Source organism: Nycticebus coucang, chromosome 2, assembly GCF_027406575.1.
Source record: "Nycticebus coucang isolate mNycCou1 chromosome 2, mNycCou1.pri, whole genome shotgun sequence".
In the NCBI taxonomy this organism is placed as follows: domain Eukaryota; kingdom Metazoa; phylum Chordata; class Mammalia; order Primates; family Lorisidae; genus Nycticebus; species Nycticebus coucang.
The window spans coordinates 59,657,550-59,677,183 of NC_069781.1; the positions used below are offsets into that span (position 1 = coordinate 59,657,550).

At 43.1% G+C, this 19,634-nt stretch overlaps 1 protein-coding gene across 1 annotated transcript in view; it reads left to right on the forward strand.

Moving 5' to 3' along the window:
* SAXO1 (stabilizer of axonemal microtubules 1) overlaps positions 1-19,416 on the forward strand; it is a 115,859-nt gene extending 96,443 nt beyond the window's left edge. Inside the window, exons 3-4 of the mRNA XM_053572052.1 lie at positions 8,148-8,350; positions 18,270-19,416. Coding sequence (XP_053428027.1) covers positions 8,148-8,350; positions 18,270-19,273 — 1,207 coding nt within the window. The 3' untranslated portion in view covers positions 19,274-19,416. The remainder of the gene's footprint in view (positions 1-8,147; positions 8,351-18,269) is intronic.
* Positions 19,417-19,634: the final 218 nt, after the last annotated feature.

Consider the following 19,634-nt stretch of genomic DNA (forward strand, 5'->3'; position numbering starts at 1 on the left):
CCTCAATGAATCCCCAACAATAAAAAAAATAAAAAAAAAATAAAGAAATATGAACAAAATGGCCAAGTTACTCACATCTGTAATCCTAGCCCTTTGGGAGGCTGAGGTGGGAGAATTGCTTGAGGCCAGGAGTTCGAGACCAGCCTGAGCAAGATCAGGACACTATCTGCCAAAAATAGAAAAAAAATTGTTAGTGCATGCCTGTAAGCCCAGCTACCCAGGAAGGTGAGGCAGGAGGATCAGATCACTTGATCCTAAGAGTTTGAGGTTGCTGTGAGCTAGGCTGACGCCATGGCACTCTAGCCAGGGCAATAGAGTGAGACTCTGTCTTTTTTTTTTTTTTTTTTTGCAGTTTTTGGCCGGGGCTGGGTTTGAACCCACCACCTCCGGCATATGGGGCCGGTACCCTACTCCTTTGAGCCACAGGTACCGCCAAATCAGGTCACTTTTATTCTTAGCATGTGTCTTAAATGATTTAGTTTATAGCACAGTTTTTCTGAGTCCTGATGTGTTAAAAAAATTGTCATTTACTTCACCATTTTTTTTCAACCTATGACTTATTAAATCATAAGGACCATAAAGTCTGGGTTTCATTTTGCCAGAAAAGCAGCATCCTTCATCTCTGAGAGTCTGCAGACCATGATGAGAGATGTGGACTGTTCCTGAACGCAGCTTTCCTTGTAAGAAACCCTGGTCAACAATGAAGTGTTCTAGGCACATGGATAAGAGACATGTAATTGGTAGAAAGGATGAGAGAGGTGTTGAGGGATGGCCTGCAGACATCACGTTCAGCTTCCTACCTAATTTACGGGAAATCAAGAGCATAGTGTGAGACGTAAAGTACAGTTGACTTCAGATGTTGGATTTCCTATCCCGAAAGTATAGAGAAGAATGCTCTAAAGGCTGGATGTCAGGGGATGCTCTTTGTTTCTTGCCCACAAGCTTAGGAGGATGAGGACAACCCTCAGCTCTGGCAGGAGCCCTGCCCCATCACCCTCCCTCCTCCTGATGGTGCTTGCAAAACAAAAACTTACCCTCTGACCTGTCCTAAATTATCCTTGCCTTGTGTCACTTGCAACAATAAATATATCACCCAGAAGGCCCCTCTGCTTCTGCCAGAGGCAGAGTAACAATAAATATCATTTACATCAAGATGTGGCTAGAGTGGAGGAATGCAAATACTGCAAGAATTTTCAAAATAAGCTGTTAATGATCAAAAGGCCATTAAAAAGAGAAATTGGCTGTATCAAGGTTATTCATGGGGAAGAACAAAAGCAGATGGAGTTTTCTCTTCTTTATTTTCTATCCCAAAATGAGAAGGAGGAATTGAGCAGAAGGCATCTATTTTCTCCCTTCTCCCTTGATTTCGTTATTTCTTAACCCTATGCCTGCCTTGCTGGGCACTAATTTTCATAGACTGAGAACAGAATTGTGCTGATTTTAGGAAAGGAAGAGAAGCCTCCATCTGAGTGTTCCACCAGAGGCTTGTAAGGGAAGGGATGGGTCAGCACGCTTTGCACCCCGTATCTGCACCCCCCCTCCCATATCTGTACATATTATCATCCTTCTACTTGGAGGCCTCATTACTGGAACATCCCACCCACTTCTTTATCTAAACTTCAACCCTGCTTTGTTTCTGAGGTTGGACGTGGGATTCCCACCTGCTAAATGAAGAAGTCATGAGGCCCAGGGCTTGGCTTGGTTTGGTGATTAAGCCCAGACACAAAAAACACCTGGTTTCTGGAAAGGTTATCATCCCAGCATGAGGCCTGATTACAGCTGCACACAATTCTTACTGACCATAAATCTTGGCAATTTATAGCAGGTGCCATGAGGGGAATGCTTGCGATTTCCAGCCCTTAGTGTGAAACTGTTTCTTGCAGCTCTTGGTTATTCTCTAGTATAGGGTCTGCCTTTGGTTCGGATAGCCCTGAGATCAATTTATGAATAAGAGGTTTGCACTTCAAGCTTCATTTCCCCTAAGGCATGTTGCCATGTAAAAATTTTGGCCCCAATTTGGGCCATTTATTTGTGTTAGCTAAGCCAGCTCCCTAAAGATGGGCAAAATGAATAGCCTCTGAGGACAGAGACCTTTATCCTAAAGAAATCAGGACTGCAGGTAGAGGGGGGAGGCCCAGAGGGGTTCAGACTTGATGGGTTTGGCTGAAAGTTGGAGGGCAGGAGTTGGTGGCATAGACACATTTATTGACGAGACTCCTTGGTAAACTGAAGAGAGTAAGAGAGGGCAGAGGTAAGAGAGAACGGGCATTTGTATCCTCCAAAAGCCAGGAGAGAAGCAGGAAAGCTGCTAGCAGGCTTGAGTCCTGCCTTATCCATTTAAATTTATGCATGTTTTGTTCAAATGCTTACTTAACTCCCTTACTCACAGCTGTACCTTACTCATATACTTCCCCAGCTCCACAGACTGGGGCTGAGACCTAAAGACATACAGATACAGTTCCCAGCTTTGCACTTGCCTGGGCAGTTTAAGAGTCTTTGAATTGTCTTTGATTAAATGTGCAAAAATTTTGCCCATTATTTCCTCAAGTATCTTTTCTGTCCCTGATGGTCTATTTCTTTTCCCAAATCCTTTTTTCTTCCCTGTTTTTTCTTCAGGTTGGGTGGTTTCTATTAAATCTAGCTTCAAATTCACTGTTTCTCCTCTTCCTTTTTTTTCCTGCTATTAAGCCCATCTACAGAATGTTTTATTCTACATCTTGTATTTTTCCATTTTAGCATTTACATTTGGTTATTTTCATGTAGTTTCTATTTCTGTTCTGTGATTTCCTATCTTTTAATTCATTATGACCTTATTTTGCTTTTCCTCGTTGAGCATGGTTAACATGTGTGCTTTAAAATGTTTGCTAAGTCCAACATCGGAGTCTGCTTGGGGGTTGGTCTCCATAACTGTCTTCTTTTTTTCTTTTTTTTAATCCAGGGTCAGATTTTCCCATATGTATATATCAAGTATTTTGGACTGATTCTGTACATTGTGAATGTTATTTGTTATGCTGTGGACTTTCCAGGTATTTTTTACATCCCTCCAAAGATGATTGTTTTGTTTTTTGGGTAGGATTAAAATGTAAATTCTGTGTCTGGGTTGGTATTTCAAGTCTCTGACTTGTTCTTGAGCATAGTTGCTTGAAATCTGCCTGCTTATGTGAGGTCAAACAGAGATTTCGACCCAGTTTATGTACAGAATTTGAGGCTTCCTATTGTTGGCTTTCTCCTTTCTGGGATTCCTTCCTCATTTTCTAGCACATAGGATTGTCTCAAACTTGGTCCTCCGATTCTTTATTCGAGAAAAGATAACCAAAAAAGACTCACCTTTTAGCTGGCCTGCCTGGTTCATGCAGGCTGCCGTTTTCTCCTTCTGTCTGTTGACTCTCCTCCAAAATCTGCCTGTTTTGGTTACTCTCTAGTGCTTTTGGGTAGCTTTTTGTATTTTGTCCAGAGTGTATGTGAAGTGATGATGGATGTGAGCCCCAGCCTGGGTGGAGCTGAGGCACTGAGAGGGTAGAGGAAGAGGTGGGTACTGTGTAACTTGGATCCTGGAGGCCGTGTGTTTAGAATCTCATCTGTTACGGTGAAGATGAGCCTCTTCTGACTCAGCTGAAAGATCTTCTTTCACCTGCCTGGGATGACAGAATGGCTTCCTTAGAGCAGCTGTTCTCAGCCTGTGGGTTGCGACCCCTTTGTAACAATGAAAATACATTGTGGCATTAGGAAGGTTGAAACCACTGCCTTAGAGGGTGCTTTTGACCCTGGGAAATTTGAGAATTATAGATGGAAATAATGAAAGAAATTGACAAAGAGCAAAATTCCATAGGGGAGAATCAAGAGAGAATAAGTCATGAGGAACAAGAGAGGGAGTCTATAAAAAACGAGTGAAAGGGTAGGCCATGAGGACACAGGAGGAGAAGGAGAAAAAGTGATTGGATCCAGAAATGGCAGGACTTGGAGGCCTTGGCTAGAGCCAGCAGTGAGTGGAGTCAGATTTGAAGGGTGGCATGAGTGGGAGGTGAGGTGCTTGCAGAAGGGGTGGAGGGGTGGGGAAGAGAACTGGAGAACAGTGGAGTTCAGTGAGGGTTGTGTAGAGTTTTATTTCTTACCCTTAAAATGGGAGACAACCTTGGGTGACACCTGTGGCTCAGTGAATAGGGCATCAGCCCCACATACTGAGGGTGGCAGGTTCAAACCTGGCCCCGGCCAAACTGCAACAAAAAATAGCCACGTGTTGTGGTGGGCACCTGTGGTCCCAGCTACTCAGGAGGCTGAGGCAAGAGAATCGCCTAAGCCCAAGAGCTGGAGGTTGCTGTGAGCTGTGACGCCAGTACACTCCACCAAGGGTGACAAAGTGAAACTCTGTCTCTTTAAAAAAAAAAAAAAAATGGTGGACAACCCTTACCGTAGGGAGGAGGTGGAAAAACTAGACTAGGACAGTGCTTTTCAACCTTTTTTATCTCATGGTACACTTGAATCTGTACTTAAACTTCCCAGCACACTTAAATTATGTTGATTAAAAAAAAAAAAGAAAAAAAGGAATATACCTACTGTGCTTTGAACTTCTTCTTTTTTTTTTTTTATGTTGTGAGGCAGAGTCTCAAGCTGTCACCCTTGGTAGAGTGTCGGGGTGTCACAGCTTATAATAACCTCAAACTCCGGGGCTTAGGAGATGCTCTTGCCTCAGCCTCCTAAGTAGCTGGGACTACAGGTGCCTGCCACAACACCCAGCTATTTTTTGGTTGTAGTTGTCATTGTTGTTTGACAGGCCCAGGCTGGATTCAAACCGGCCAGCTCTGGTGTATGTGGCTGGCGCTCTTAGTCGCTGAGCTATAGGTACCAAGCCTGAACTTCTTTTGAAAATACTTTAATTAATGATCTTTAAAAATTTTTACAGCACACCTAAGATCCTCTCACAGCACACTAGTTGAAAATCACTGGTCTAGGACATGGTCTGGGGACGAGCCTCCTGAGAAAGAGAGAGGAGGAGGGGATTCAGGGTAGGGGTAAAAGATTTGCTTTGGGCAAGAGTGGGGACTCCTCTTACTCAGACACACTAACAAATTCCAAAGTTTGTACAGATAAACATTAAATGAAGGTTTTTTTTAAAAAGTGCTGTATGGGCCTCTTTGTCATGGTGAAAAATCTCATTTCCCACTTCCAGGCTCATGACCCTAGTTAGCTGTTACGTTCCCGTTTCCTGGGATTCTTGTCAAACACCTTTCTTTAGCTTTGCCAAGCAATTTGAAGTCAAGTTGTTATGACTTCCCCAGCAGGGCCACTTTAACCTTCACTTAACTCTGAGTTTAACTCTTGGCCTTCCATACTATATAACTTTTATAGCTACTTACCTGAAAGAAACTTACATCTTTGAACAATGTTTTTTTTCTTGGTTCATAGCCACAGTGGGCACAGGGACTGGGGAATGTACCACAGGAAGAGGGGAGAGCCATTGTCCTTCAAATATAATAGTAAAAAATGCTATCCAATTTGAGCAACTGTGGGGAAGAATAAAGACTTTTCTTTTACATGAACGTCAAGGATGTAAGGTTAGGTGTGATGGGGGACATGCAGGTATGTTGTGGGTAATGATAGGTTTCAGTGAGTGTTCTCAACATAAAAACATAATGAGGAAACACATCAATTCTCATTAAATTCACTCGTAAGCTACAGTAAGTATTTTCAGGTAGGGTATAAATAAATAGAACTTTAAATTTAACGTTTTTCCTCTCTTTAGAAGTAGGTAATTTTTTTTCCTCATAATCATTTGCCTTCATGATAGCTGATCAATAGATTCAATCATAGGTGCACATTTACAAAGGCATTTACTTTTTATACTGGAGAAGGAGATTAACAATTCATTTCCTAAAACTGGTGAGCAAGGATTTTGCTGTACTGGCTTTTGTCTTTGAGAAACCAACTTCAGGATAGTTTAGTCTGGCAGGTTTGGTTGTGAGCATTTATCTGCTCCTTTTGGGTAAGAGCATTGAGTGTGCTTTAGTTCTTAGAGACCCTGGCGGCCCTTGAAGGAAGGTTCTCCCAGCATCTCTGGGAGGAAGTTGGCTTCCCCAGTAGCAGTGACATCGGAAGAGGATATCATGGCCTCCGTGTGCAGGTGTGCAGGGTTTGTGAGTGTGGCAGGTCCATGACTGGAAGGTACCCCCAGGTGCTCTGAGGTTGGAGGGCTCAACTGCTGCACCAGCATGGGATTTGTTCCTCATCACTTGCCCTGGGTATTTCCTGATGCTCCTTGGAAGTGAAGAGGGCTGAAGGCTTGGGTAGCCATCACTGAATGTGGGTGTATGAGGGTGTAGCAATGTATAGTCTCAGGTTGCTCCCCACCCCCATTCCATCCCTTCTGGAAGTGAGTACAGAAAGTCCAACTTCCCTTGGGAGCAATCCATTTAGAAGTCAAACTTTCTTACCAAAAGCTCCTTTCCAGTTAAATTGGATTTCAGGCAGGGTTTTCTGGGCATTTCCACTTGTCTGTGTGGTCTAAGGTCTTAAACTAAGGTTTAGTACTGAATAGACCTCAGGGTGAGACACTTGTTCGCTAAGAAGGGTGAAAGTGTGAAGCTGACCCTTGGCTTCTTGCTCAGCCTGCTTGTTTGCTCCATAAGCCCCGATATCCACAGTCGGCTTCCAGACACCTCAGGCCAGCAGTGGGGCTCTTGGGAAGGGAGTCCAGGTTGAACGTTCTCTAACTGAGGCTATGGTATATTTTGAAATCTACCCAGAGGGTGTGATGGGAGTTCAACTGAAGCATCTCCCATTTCCTCCTTAGAGCCCTCGAGGGACTAATTCTCATGCTTCCTAACTCCTTCCTCCCACCCCACCTAGCAGGTTCAGGGCTCGGTTTGTGTTTATTGACAACCATGTGTATAATTCATGCAAGACAGGTTACACTGGAGCGTGTCACCTTTGCTAGTCAAGCATGGCTCAGTCATGCTGCTCCAGATTTTGGCCGGGAAGTGGGTTTTATTGGTTTTTGAGCCTAATGTTTTCCTGTCCGGAAACCTTCCCCTTCCCTTGGTGGGCCTGTTCTGGCAAGCACCATCAGGGAAAAGCTACCTTCCTCTTGTCTGGTTGGATAAATGGGTTCCATGCAAAAAGGGGCTGTTGTATAAAGCGGAAGCCCTTGATGGGAAAGTGTTAGCATTGGGAAGTGGGAAGCTGAGATGGCCCTGGTGGCAACACGAGCCCAAGCCAAGGCCTGGTGTTGCCGCTGGTTCCCAAGGGTGTTGCATTGAGCATCCGAACCTTTTTATCACTGTGGGAGGGACTGCTTCCTGTTTGGTGAAGACCATCATGCTTTTTTGATGCTGTTGTTCTCATGCTCCCTGAAATAATGGGGGTAATGACACTAGATAGCAGAGAAATAAAAGACCCAGCGTCTCCATTTAATGTGCTTTTTTCTTTTCTGGGTTTCGTGTGATGTCAAATAGAGGAAGGAAATAAACATTTGCAGGAGAAGCAACTGGGAGCACAGCGAGGGAGGTGAAGTTAGCTTCATGGTGAAGAGGTCGGGTGGGAGGAGATGGAGAGAGCAGGCCTGGAAGGGGGGCCCTGTATGGTGGTGGGAGTGCAGTGTGGTTGGGGGAGGTGGGGATGGAGGGAGATGAGGATTGGGGAGGAAGGCAGGGCCCGGGTCTGGAAAAGCTTATAAATTATGGTAGAAAGCTAGATTTTTATCTGGAAGATTTTTATGCTGAGAAGAGAAATGATCTGATTTTTCACCTAGAACGTTTATTCTGGTCACACTATGGGGTTGGAGTAGAAGATATGGGAGTGAGGTGGGAGGCTCAGGGGTTGGCTGCCTCCTGACTCAAGTGAGAAATGGCTCTAGTTTGGGCCAACGGGGAAGGAAAAGCTGATGGGGTGGAGGGGGCCACACTTGGTGAATGACAGACCCTGGGACATGAGGAAAGGGAGTCAGGGATAATGTCCAGGTGTCTGGCTTGGGTGAGAGGAAATGGTTGTGTCTTTCCTGAAAGTAAGAGATAGAGAAGGAAGAGCAGTTGGAGTTGGGGGGATAAAGTAGAAGATGACTTCTCAGCAAATGTTTGTAGAGTTGGGTTGACTGGAGAACTTAAGCCTTCTTCCAAGCTCAGGACCCCAACGACATGTTCTTATTTTCCTTACAGGAGGGATTTTGGGCCTCATAAAGTGGGACCAGTGAAGGCCTACCAGCACAAGCCATTTGTCCCAGCTGAAGAGAATATGGATTTGGTCACAACATACAAACAAGATTACAACCCTTACTCCGTCTGTCGAACGGACCCCATCAAACCTCGGGATAGTAAATATCCATGTGGTGACAAGATGGAGTGTATGCCTACTTATAAAGGTGGGTGGACGCGTGAGGGACTGACAGTGGTAGGAGAGGCCATGCTGGTGTGCAGGCCAGGAAATGTGTTGTATATGCTCATCCCTTAGTACAAGGGTCAGCAGCTAACTATTTCCCCCAGGCCAGCTCTGGCCAACAGTCTTTTTTTTTTTTTTTTTTGGCTGGGGTTGGGTTTGAACCCACTACCTCCGGTATATGGGGCCGGCGCTCTATTCCTTTGAGCCACAGGCACCGCCCAACAGCCTGTTTTTGTATAGCTGAAGAGCTAAGTAATGTTTTAAAAATTTTAAATAATTAAAATCAAAAGAATATCATTTTAGGACAGTGTAAATTATGAAATTCAAAGTTTAGTATTCATAAGTATGTTTTGTTGGAGCCAAGCCATACTCGTTCATTTATGCATTATGTATGGCTACGTTTTGTGCTATGTGGCAAAATTGAGTAGTTGTGACAGAGCCCCTATGTCTGGTAGGGCCTTAAGATACTTAATATCTGGCCCTTTGTAGAAAATATTTGCCAACCCTTGCCTTAGCTTGCTCTTTGAATCTTTTTTTTTTTTTTTTTTCTTTTTTTTTTTTTTATTGTTGGGGATTCATTGAGGGTACAATAAGCCAGTTACACTGATTGCAATTGTTAGGTAAAGTCCCTCTTGCAATCATGTCTTGCCCCCATAAAGTGTGACACACACTAAGGCCCCACCTGCTCTTTGAATCTTAAACCAGGGAAACATTTGAAATTCAAGCTAAGTTGGTTTCTACAACTAATCAAGCAATTGATTCTTTCATGTACTTAAAAAAAATTGAAATGTAACAAACATACAGAAAAGTATGTTTTCTGATCATAATTATACAGACCAGAAAATTTTGACTGAACACACCCATATAAATAGCACCCAGATCTAGAAATATAACATCACTACTCCCTTCACTCACCCTCGCCGACCATGATGTGACAGTTATGCTGACTTTTAATGTCTTAGATTAGTTTTACTACTTTTGAGCTTTGTGTAAATAGATTGTTTTATTCCTTTTTGAGTCTACCTATCATGCATGGTCCTGGGAACTGTGATGGAAGTATAATGACCTGCCCTTGACGCTCTTGTCTAGAAGGAGAGACCTGACGTGCAGCCATAGTTTTGGGCAAGCAGTATAGTGGATGCCCATTCTGTGGAGCTCAGCCACAAAGACTGAAGCCGTGGGGATGGAGGCCAGGTTTGCAGTTGATAACTCCTGCTTGTGACACCCACTGTTGTCCTAGGAAGACATGTTAAGTAGTTCATGGACTTCTAAATGACTGTGGTGAGGGTTGCTTTTATCAAGTCACCCCAAGCATTCAGGCTGCAGTGGTGTAAGGCTCTTCCTAGAAGGAGCTCTAAAGCTGTCATTCTGGAAGACCTTCGGTATGGGTGAGCTGCTTCTAGGGAGTCAGGACTGAACTGGTGTGGGCCTTTTCAGCACCCTGGGCTCTGTCCTTTGACTTTCTTATCTTTAGCTTCGTTTTCTAACTCTCCCATAGCCACCTTTTGTCAAGTCATATTCTGGATGTTATCCTACCCCCCAAGTGGCCCCACCTCTGAAGCCTTTGTGTACCCCAATATCCTGTCCTCTTAGCTTGTTCCCTTATCTGCCCCCAGCACAACAGTCCCTGCCTTGCTGGCCCCTCTGGTCTCCTGACATCTCATCCTTCTCTCTCCCCTGGGACCCTATTCCACATTACATCATTGCAGCCCATCTCCTGCCAATGCCCTGAACTCGCTTTGCCTTCTGTCCTTTTGTTGTTTCCTTCTGGCAGAGCCCTACTCCGGCCTTCCCTATGTCTGCATCTGGGCACACACCTGAGCATTGCTCCAGAACTTGTCAGCTCTTATCCGTTTGCTACAGAGAGGAAGCATAGAGATCTTTTAAAAATGGCAATCTGGTCTGAGCTCTCTTTTGCTTACAACCTCTCAAATAATCATTATGATTTTTAGGACAACATCCCAAACCTTTAGTACCTCTGCTGACATCATGGAGGTCCTAGCTCCTCTCCCTGAGTCTCTGTTCCAGCTTCTTTCCAGTTCCCTTCCCCCATTTCTTTTCTGCTTTAAGGTATTTAGCACATGTGATTCCTTCTATATAGAACCCTTTGTTTCCTCCTCCTAGAACTCACCCTTCAGCTAGTAGAATGAGTTCCCAGACCTTCTCCCATGCCAGCCTAGTGCTGTCTGAGTACCTTCCACTCTGTCTTGTCATTCATTTGTTTTACTTAACTTTTGCCTCCTTAGCCAGACTGTAAGCTCCAAGAGGGCAGGCATTTGTCTGTCTTTTTGCCAATTATGAACCTTGCCCCATGGCAGGCACCAGATAGGTGCTTTACAAAGGAGTCCATTCAAACAGGCTCATGGTGGGGCAGCACTTTTTCCTCTGTATGGTATGTTCTTTTCCCTTTACAGCCAGTGTTTGCAGGAAGACCAGAAATGGGGCACCATAGACCCAGAACAGATGGGATGGAGGAATGAAAGTGGAACGAGTGCTTTCCTGCAGTGGGGCAGGGAGCAAGGGACAGAGGAGGTAGACAGGACATGTCACCTTCATGCTCCCCTTTCTTCCACACCCTCTTTTCGGGCCTCCCTGCTGTACCAGTCTTAGCATAGTGGGAGGCTCTTCAGAACAGCTCCCTGCTCAGCTCAGTCTCTCTCGCTCACTGTGTCCTAGGCGCAGAGTGAGGTCTGGGAGTGAAAACTGCTCCTTGCTTGCCTGGGGATTGGTGAGATGCAAAGAAGGGCCCAATAATGTTATTTAAAGAATAGCTCTCCCGAATTCTCCCAGGCAAACGACTTACCCTTCAAAATAAAAACACACATCACAGCTTCTGTGGATGTCTTAAATTAAAAAAAAAAAAAAAAAAGAAAACCACAGCTTCTCTGGTTCTCATAAGAACACTCAACAAAATAAAACACACCCAGAGGAAAAACCAACCTGATACTTCTGCTTTAATGTCTTCTACCTCCAGCTTTCCTAAATTTCTTTCTTTGTCCATATAGATATGTCTCAAACTGTCCTTTGCAAATCGTAGAAGAGCAAGTATTTCACTGTTAAAACTCAATCATAGCTGACTTTTCCCTACTGACAAAGTTAAAACTGAGAAAATCCTATTTTCTTTTCCTTCATTTTTTTTTTTTTTTAACTTCTGGTACCTATCACCTGCTTGCCTACTTAAACAGAATTAATAAGTATCAGCTAATATATATAGGACTGCTTAGCATCAGGCACGTATAGAGAGGTAGGGTTTTTGCTTTGGGAATATATGGACTTGAGGTTGGATTTCACAGCTGTCCTCTGAAATGCAGATTTAAAAACAAATTGGTATGTAGTTAGAGGAAACATTTGTAGTTAGATTAAACGATGGGTGCCAGTGTGCAACCTATGTGACTTAATGGATTTTTTTTTTTAACACTGTCATTGTCTGCTTGTGCTGCTATAACAAAATACTTGAGGCAAGGTGACTTATCAGTAACAGAAATTTATTTGTCACAGTCATAGAGGCTGGGAAGTACAAGATCAAGGCACTGGCAGGTTTGGTGTCTGGTGAGGAGTGTGTGCTTCCAAGATGGCACCTTATTTCTGTGTCCTCACATGGTGAAAGGCACAAGGGAACAAAGATCCTAAGCTGTTCCTTGCAGTCCTTTAATGGCCCTAACCTATTCATAAGGGTGGAACCCTCATGAATTAATCATTTCTCAAAGGGCTCACCTATTAATAACACTACAGTGGGGATTAATTTTCAACACATGAATTTTGGGGAGCTTTCAAACCATAGCAAATACTTATCATATTCTATTAAAGTGGTTTATTTGTTTCACTGATTCCCTGTGATATAATGACTTCCAGAACTGGGCCTTGAATGTTCAACATCTGTATTCGCAGCATTTAACATAAGGAATGGCACAATGAAGAAACGTGTGTCAAGTAAAGGAATAAATGAATGAATGATTCTGGGCCATTGTTTACAAGGGTTCCAGGAGACAGAGTTTGGCAGTAAATCTCTACAGATCCCTACCTATCCTGTTACCCTGTGGGTTCCTGGCCAGAAGTGGGAGTGAGGTTTGGAAAGGCCCGTGACGGTTACTCTGCCCTTGGGGCAGTCCCAAATAACCTCATGCATGTGTGAAGGACCACACCCTTGTCTTATCTTTTGATATATCACCCCTTTGATGACTTTTTTGTCAAAAATTTGCTACTTTAGTAAGTCATTGCCATAGTAACCTTCCCATCTTAGGATATGGCTATTGATTCCTTTTCCAAAAAAAAAAAAAAAAAAGAGAAAATCAACAGATCAAGATCATTAAATATATGTATCTGAAAGGGTGCCATCTGTATTTTGTCTATATGCTCTGCTTACATTGGTTCCACAGAAAAAATATGCACACTGTTCCCTTTCCATTCTTAGGCCAGCACCTTTACTGGGGTCCAGAAAACCACCAATAAAATATGCTGCAGCAGCATTTGGTTGTAATTTGTGACATTTTCAAAACACTGTGCAATTGGAAAGATTGAGAGTGTAATTACTTGATGCTCAGCTTTAGGTTTAGCTAAGTTTTTTTTAAAGACACATTATTGAATGGAATCCCTTTTCAAGAGGTTCTTGCCAATTACCCACATGACACTCTGGCCCTGAAGGGCTTTACTGGTGTGTGAATAGTTTGTCATGTGGAATTCTGAGGTTTTCAGGGTCTTGTGGAGGTTTTTTGTAATAAATGCTGGGTGGAGGAAGTCAGAAGGCTGGGTAATAATGTGGTTTCAACCGTATTGTTGGGTATCAGAAATCACATGAGGCAGCTTTACGCTTAGGAACCTGTTTTCTTAACACTTCATCCATCATAGAAGGGGGCCAAAAAAGCTGTCCTACCCACCCCTAAGTACCTTGAGGCAGTGTGTAGGCATCCACAGGTAGATGCCCCCCTTTCAGTGATGGTGGGGAACATGTGGTTTATATTCAGCAAGATGGTTGCCTGTAAGGCCTCTTAATGCTTTCAAGATGCTGATAGAGCCATTAATGGCTCTTGGAGAAAGATTAGATTTTCAATTAAAATGAAGCCAATTTTGAATAAATAGTTGGTAGTATTATTGGCTTAAAGTAAACTTAGGAGTGTATGCCTGGGGCTGGGGGGTGTATGTCAGGACTTCTGGAGTGATGAAGTAAGGAGCTTGGCAAATTCTCTTTTCAAAAAGCAATGATGAAACTGAAATGGTAAAAATCAACCATTTCAAGATTATAGAATTCAATCAAAGCTATACAAAAATTGAGGAACATTTATAAAAGGAAAACTATTGAACTTTGGTTATTAACACTGGGAGTCTGTGGTGTTTGATCCTGGGGTTACTTCCATCTTCCCCACACTGTTGTTCCATTTGTGTGGTAGTTCTGCCTGGGCATAGGCTAGAATGAAAACAAGCAGTTCTGCTGTCAGTAGGGCCTGACTTGATTGTGAATAGAGTGCATATCCAGGGTTTTGATAAAAACAATAATGATCTCAATGGCAAAATGTCAGGGGAAACAGTTTTTTGAGTTAGTTTGAGGTTGTGGTACTAAATGTGGTAAGCAACAGACCTGCAAACCAGCTGAAATTTAACAGGGAGATCCAGAGAATGAGATAGACAAAGTGGCCAGGACTTGATAAACTCTTATGTATTCCTGGTCATCCGGAAGGCTGTGCACATGGGCAAGGGTGTGTGCCAGCTCAGACGAGATCAGGGAGAGGGGTCTATCTACTCATCATTCCTGGCTGAATGTGAGGCTTAGTGCCTGTGCAGAGGAGATATGAGGAAGCCCAGCAGAAAATAGAAGCCAATTCAGACTTGTAGACTGCCTGACATTTGTGTGAATGTGTCCTAATCCATACACAGATCTGTTGGAAAAGGGTGAAAGCCTTCTTGGCTTATGGTGTTTAGGTATAACTTTTGACTAAGCATTGGTTGAGCTAATATAGGATGACCCTTAAGAAGCCAGGCATTTTTTATTGTTGATGTTTTACTTTTTATTTTTTATTTTTTTTTAATTTTCTTTATTTTTTCAAATTAATATGAGGGTGCAATTTTTAGGTTACATTGTTCTCACTTCCAGGGTAAAGTTCCATTTGTAGAAGAGGCCCTCACCCAGGGGGCGTGTTGTACACCCTCAAAATGTGAACATTAGATGAGATCCCACCTCATGCCCTCCCTCCTCCTGCCAAATGTCCTCCCCCCAACCCCCGCTTCCCTCTACCCCGGAACTGGAACTGGACTATCTACATTAGTGTTTTATTATTCTTATGAGCATATAATTGTTTATATATTGATTTCATATTAGTATGGAGTACATTGAATATTTTTCCATTTTTGTGATACTTTACTAAGAAGAATGTATTTCAACTATATCCAGGTAAATGTAAAAGATGTAAAGTCTCCAACTTTTTTAATGACTGAATAATATTCCATGGTATACATATACCACAATTTATTGATCCGTTCATGGGTTGATGGCACTTTGGTTGCTTCCACAACTTGGAAATTATGAATTGAGCTGCAATAAACATTCTACTACAAATGTCTTTGTGGTAAAATGATTTTTGTTCTTCTGGGTAGATACCTAATAATGGGATTGCAGGGTCAAATGGAAGGTCTACTTTTAGATCTTTGAGGATTTTCCATACTTCTCTCCAAAAGGGTTGTATTAGTTTGCAGTCCCACCAGCAGTGTAGAATTGTTCCCTTCTCTCCACATCCACGCCAGCATGTGGTGTTTTGGGACTTTGTGGGCTAATCTTGCTGGGGTTAGGTGATATCTTAGAATGGTTTTGATTTGCATTTCTCTGATGATTAAAGATCATGACAATTTTTTCATGCGTTTGTTGGCTATTTGTCTGTCATCCTCGGAGAAGTTTCTGTTCAAATTTCTTGCCCACTTATAGAGAAGGTTGTTTGCACTTTTCTAACTGTTTAATTTGAGTTCTCTGTAGATTCTAGTTATCAGGCCTCTGTCACAGTCATAATATGCAAATATCTTCTCCCATTCCAAAGACTGTCTGTTTGCTTTGTTTGTCGTACCCTTAGCTGTGCAAAAGCTTTTTAGCTTGATCAAATCTCAGTTATTTATTTTCGGTGTTGCTGCAATTGCTGGGGAGAAGGGGGGTGTCTTCCTTATATAGTTTTTTCCTAGGCCAATATCTTTAAGTGTTTTCCCCATACTCTTTTCTAGAATTTTTATTGTTTTGTGTCTTAAATTTAAATCTTTTATCTAATGAGAATCAATTTTTGTCAGTGATGAGGGGTGCAGGTCCAGTTTCAGTCTTCTACATGTGAATAACCAATGCACCATTTGTTAAATAAGGATTGGAAGTGATCAAGGAATATAGCAGCGTCTCAGGATACAAAATCAATACCCACAAATCAGTAGCCTTCGTATATGCTAACAATCGTCAAGCCCGGAATAAAATCAAAGACTCGATTCCTTTTACAATAGCACCAAAGAAGATAAAATACCTGGGAATTTATCTAACAAAAGACGTGAAATATCTCTATAAAGAGAATTATGAAACTTTGAGAAAGGAAATAGCAGATGTCAACAAATGGAAGAACATGGCTAGGAAGAATCAACATTGTTAAAATGTTCATACTACCCAAAGTAATCTATAGACTTAATGCAATCCCCATCAAAGCACCAGTGTTTGAAGAACTTGAAAAATAGTACTAACTTTGATTCATATGGAAGCATAAAAAACCCCAAATAGCAAACACAGTTCTTAGAAATAAAAACAAATGTGAAGATATCACGCTACCAGATTTCAGGTTATATTACAAGGCTCCTATTCAAAACAGCATGGTACTGGCACAAAAATAGAGATGTAGATAAACGGAATAGGATAGAGAATCTAGAGATGAACCCAGCCACACATCGCCATTTATGATAAGCCTAACAAAAACATGTAATGGGGAAAAGGAATCCAGGCTTAAAAACAAAAATAATTTTTAAAAAAGAAAAACAAGTAAAAATATCAATGGTTACACAAGGTAGGAAAGATAAGACTCTATAGAATTCATACAGGTAAGTTACTAAGCATAAGCAAAAACAACTCCCAATGGGGGATTAGAATCCAAAGTTGCTACAACATATTATCTAAAGTATTGCATTTTTTTTTTTTTTTTGAGACAGAGTTTCATTATGTCACCCTTAGTATAGTCCTATGACATCACAGCTCACAGCCAACCTCAAACTCTTGGGCTTAAGTGATTCTCTTGCCTCAGCCTCCCAAGTAGCTGGGACTACAGGCACCCACCACAACACCCAGCTATTTTTGTTGTTGTTGTTTTTGTAGTTGTCATTGTTATTCAGCTGACCCAGCCCGGGTTTGAACCCGCCAGCCCCGGTGTATGTGGTTGGTGTCATAACCATTGTGCTACGGGAGTCGAGCCTAAAGCATTGCATTCTTAACAAAAAATTATAAGACAAGAAACAGGGAAGTATGACCCACACATGGGTCTTTCTTTGTTATTTTTTCTTTAATCTTTAATCCCATCTAGAAATATAGTACCCCTAACTGTGATATGAGCTGCCAGAAGAGCATGGCTTTGGAATCAACTATGTGGCTTAAATTCCAACTTAGCTTACCTGTCCTGTAACTTTTGGGCAAGTTTTTCTAAGCCTCTCTGAACGTTGCCTTTAGAAATCTGTAGATAGAATGGAGACAATCATACCGATCACAAAGGGTTATTGTAAAGATGAAACAAGATTATGTATGGAAAGGCTGAGCACAATTGATGAGCACAAAGTTGGTGTTCCTTAATTTTTAGAACCAGATAGTAGAGTGGGTCAGATCGTGGTCTCTGGATCTGCATTTAAATTCGTGCTTTCCCCCTTCTGTTCAAATGACCTGGGCAAATTCCCTAATTTTCTTTGCTTTTGTTTCTGCATCTATAAAATGGGCATTTTGAGAGAACCCACCTTATTAGGAATGTCTGAAGATTAAATGAGTTAATATATAAAGCACTTAGATCATTGCCTGTTTACATAGTAAGTTTTATGCAAATGGCAATGGCTATTCTCTCCCCAGACCATAGAATACCTGTATTTCTTAGAAGCAACATGTTTAATTTATGTAGTTTGGATGTGAGGATTATAGGGACACAATGGCTACCACAACACAGATGACCAGGTAGGCCTGGTTGGTCCAGCAGGTGGTGAGTTATGAATCCTCTGTGTCACTACATCAGAAGCATCTTCCCATTAACTCCATGCTGAGTCAGGGTGGGCGCCTTCTCCACAGAAGAAAGGAACTGTTCCCAATCAGGGTAAGTCAGTGGTTCAACTTGTCTGCAAGAATGTATTCCCTGGATTTCCCATCACCATGGGCTTCTTTTTTTTCATTATTTTATGTTTTCTTTTTTGAGACAGAGTCTCATTCTGTGCCCTGGGTGGAGTGCTGTGGTGTCCTGGTCACTACAACTCAAGCTCTTGGGCTCAGGTGATCCTCTTGCCTCAGCCTCTGGAGTAGTTGGGACTACAGGTGCCTGCAATGACACCAGGTTAGTTTTTTCCATTTTCAGTACAGATGGGGTCTCACTCTTGCTCAGGCTGGTCTCAAACTCCTGAGCTTAGGTGAACCACTGACCTCAGCCTCCCAGAGTGCTAGGATTACAGGCGTGAGTCACTGTGCCCTGATCGACCATGGACTTTTAAAAATCCCTGCGGGCAGCAGTATGTGGGGGATGCGTGGGTGGGAGGTGATGACAGCTCCTGTAAATCTGTCTCCTCTGTACAGTAGCTGGCGTAAAGTTGAAACATCAATCTCTCGGTCCTGGCGGTGGCTGGGATCCTCTGTTCTTCCCCTGTCTCAACACCTCATTGGGATATATGCAAATCGGTATAATTTGTTATTAATTAGCTCCTTTCTGAATTAATTTCAGCTGATTATTTACCTTGGCACCAACCCAGACGAGAGCTGCTTCGTCCACAACACCACCACCGGCCATCATCCACCAAGTTTGACAGCAGAACCACGCACCAGGATGACTACCCCTTAAAGGGCCTCGTGCACGTCACGAGCTGTAAGCCTCCGCCGGTGCCGAAGCTCTGCAACATCCCCTTGGAGGATCTGACTAACTACAAGATGAGCTACGTGGCCCACCCTACGGAGAAGCGCTTTGTGTATGAGGCAGAGAAGTTCAAGCCCTGTGAAATCCCCTTTGAAAGCCTCACTACCCATAAAGAGTGCTTCCGGGGCCTCACTGGGGAGCCTGCCAGGAGTTCGAAACCTCCAGCCAGGCCCTGTGTGCTAGATGTACCTTTCTCTAACACCACCGAGTTTCGAGATAAGTACCAAGCTTGGCCAACACCCCAGATCTTCTCCAAAGCTCCCAGCGCATACGCCCCTCCGGAAGAGAAGATGGATCTTCTGACGACAGTGCAGGCCCACTACACATACCCGAAGGGGGCCCCGGCTCAGTCCTGCCGGCCGGTGCTCTCCGTTAAGAAGAGCTGCCGCTTCGACAGCTCCACCACCACCAAGGATGACTACAAGCCGTGGGCCAACAAGCGCACGGAGATGGCCAAGCCCAGTCACCAGCTGAACCTTCCCGCGGAGCCCTTGGACTGCCTGACCACCAATCGGGCCCACTACGTGCCCCATCCACCCAGCAATACCAAAAGCTGTAAGCCCCCCTGGTCTGGCCCTCGAGGGAATGTCCCTGTGGAGGGCCAGACCACCTATGCCATCAGCTTTACTCCCAAGGATATAGGCAGGTGCCTAGCTTCGTATCCTGAGCCTCCTGGCTATACCTTTGAGGAAGTGGATCCTCTGGGGCACAGGATGTACAGGCCGGTCTCCCAGGCCGGCTCTCGGCAGAGCAGCCATCTTTCCGTGGGTGATTCAGAAAACCCCAACCAGAAGGAATTGTCAGTGTCAGCCTGATTTTGAAAAATAGTTATTTAGAAATTGCACAATACTTATAAAAGCAGATGAGTGAGAATTATTCATTGGACAAAAAAGAATTCCCCAAAATGAGAAAAAAAATTTCATCACCGTTTCCAGGACGCTAGAATAAAATGAGAATCTCTTGATTCAAGGAAAATGACATTTAATCACTGGCTAATTAAATCTCTTTAACCCTCTCTCTACTGTCCTCCACCTCTTAACCCCCCTCCCAAGGCCTCTTACTTTGTGCTCATGGAATCAAAGCTGGTCTCTGTGAGGTTTTCTTTGATCCCAATGTATTTTATTAACTTAATCATTGTGCGAAGTGACATAATGATAAACCCTTGTCAAGTATGAA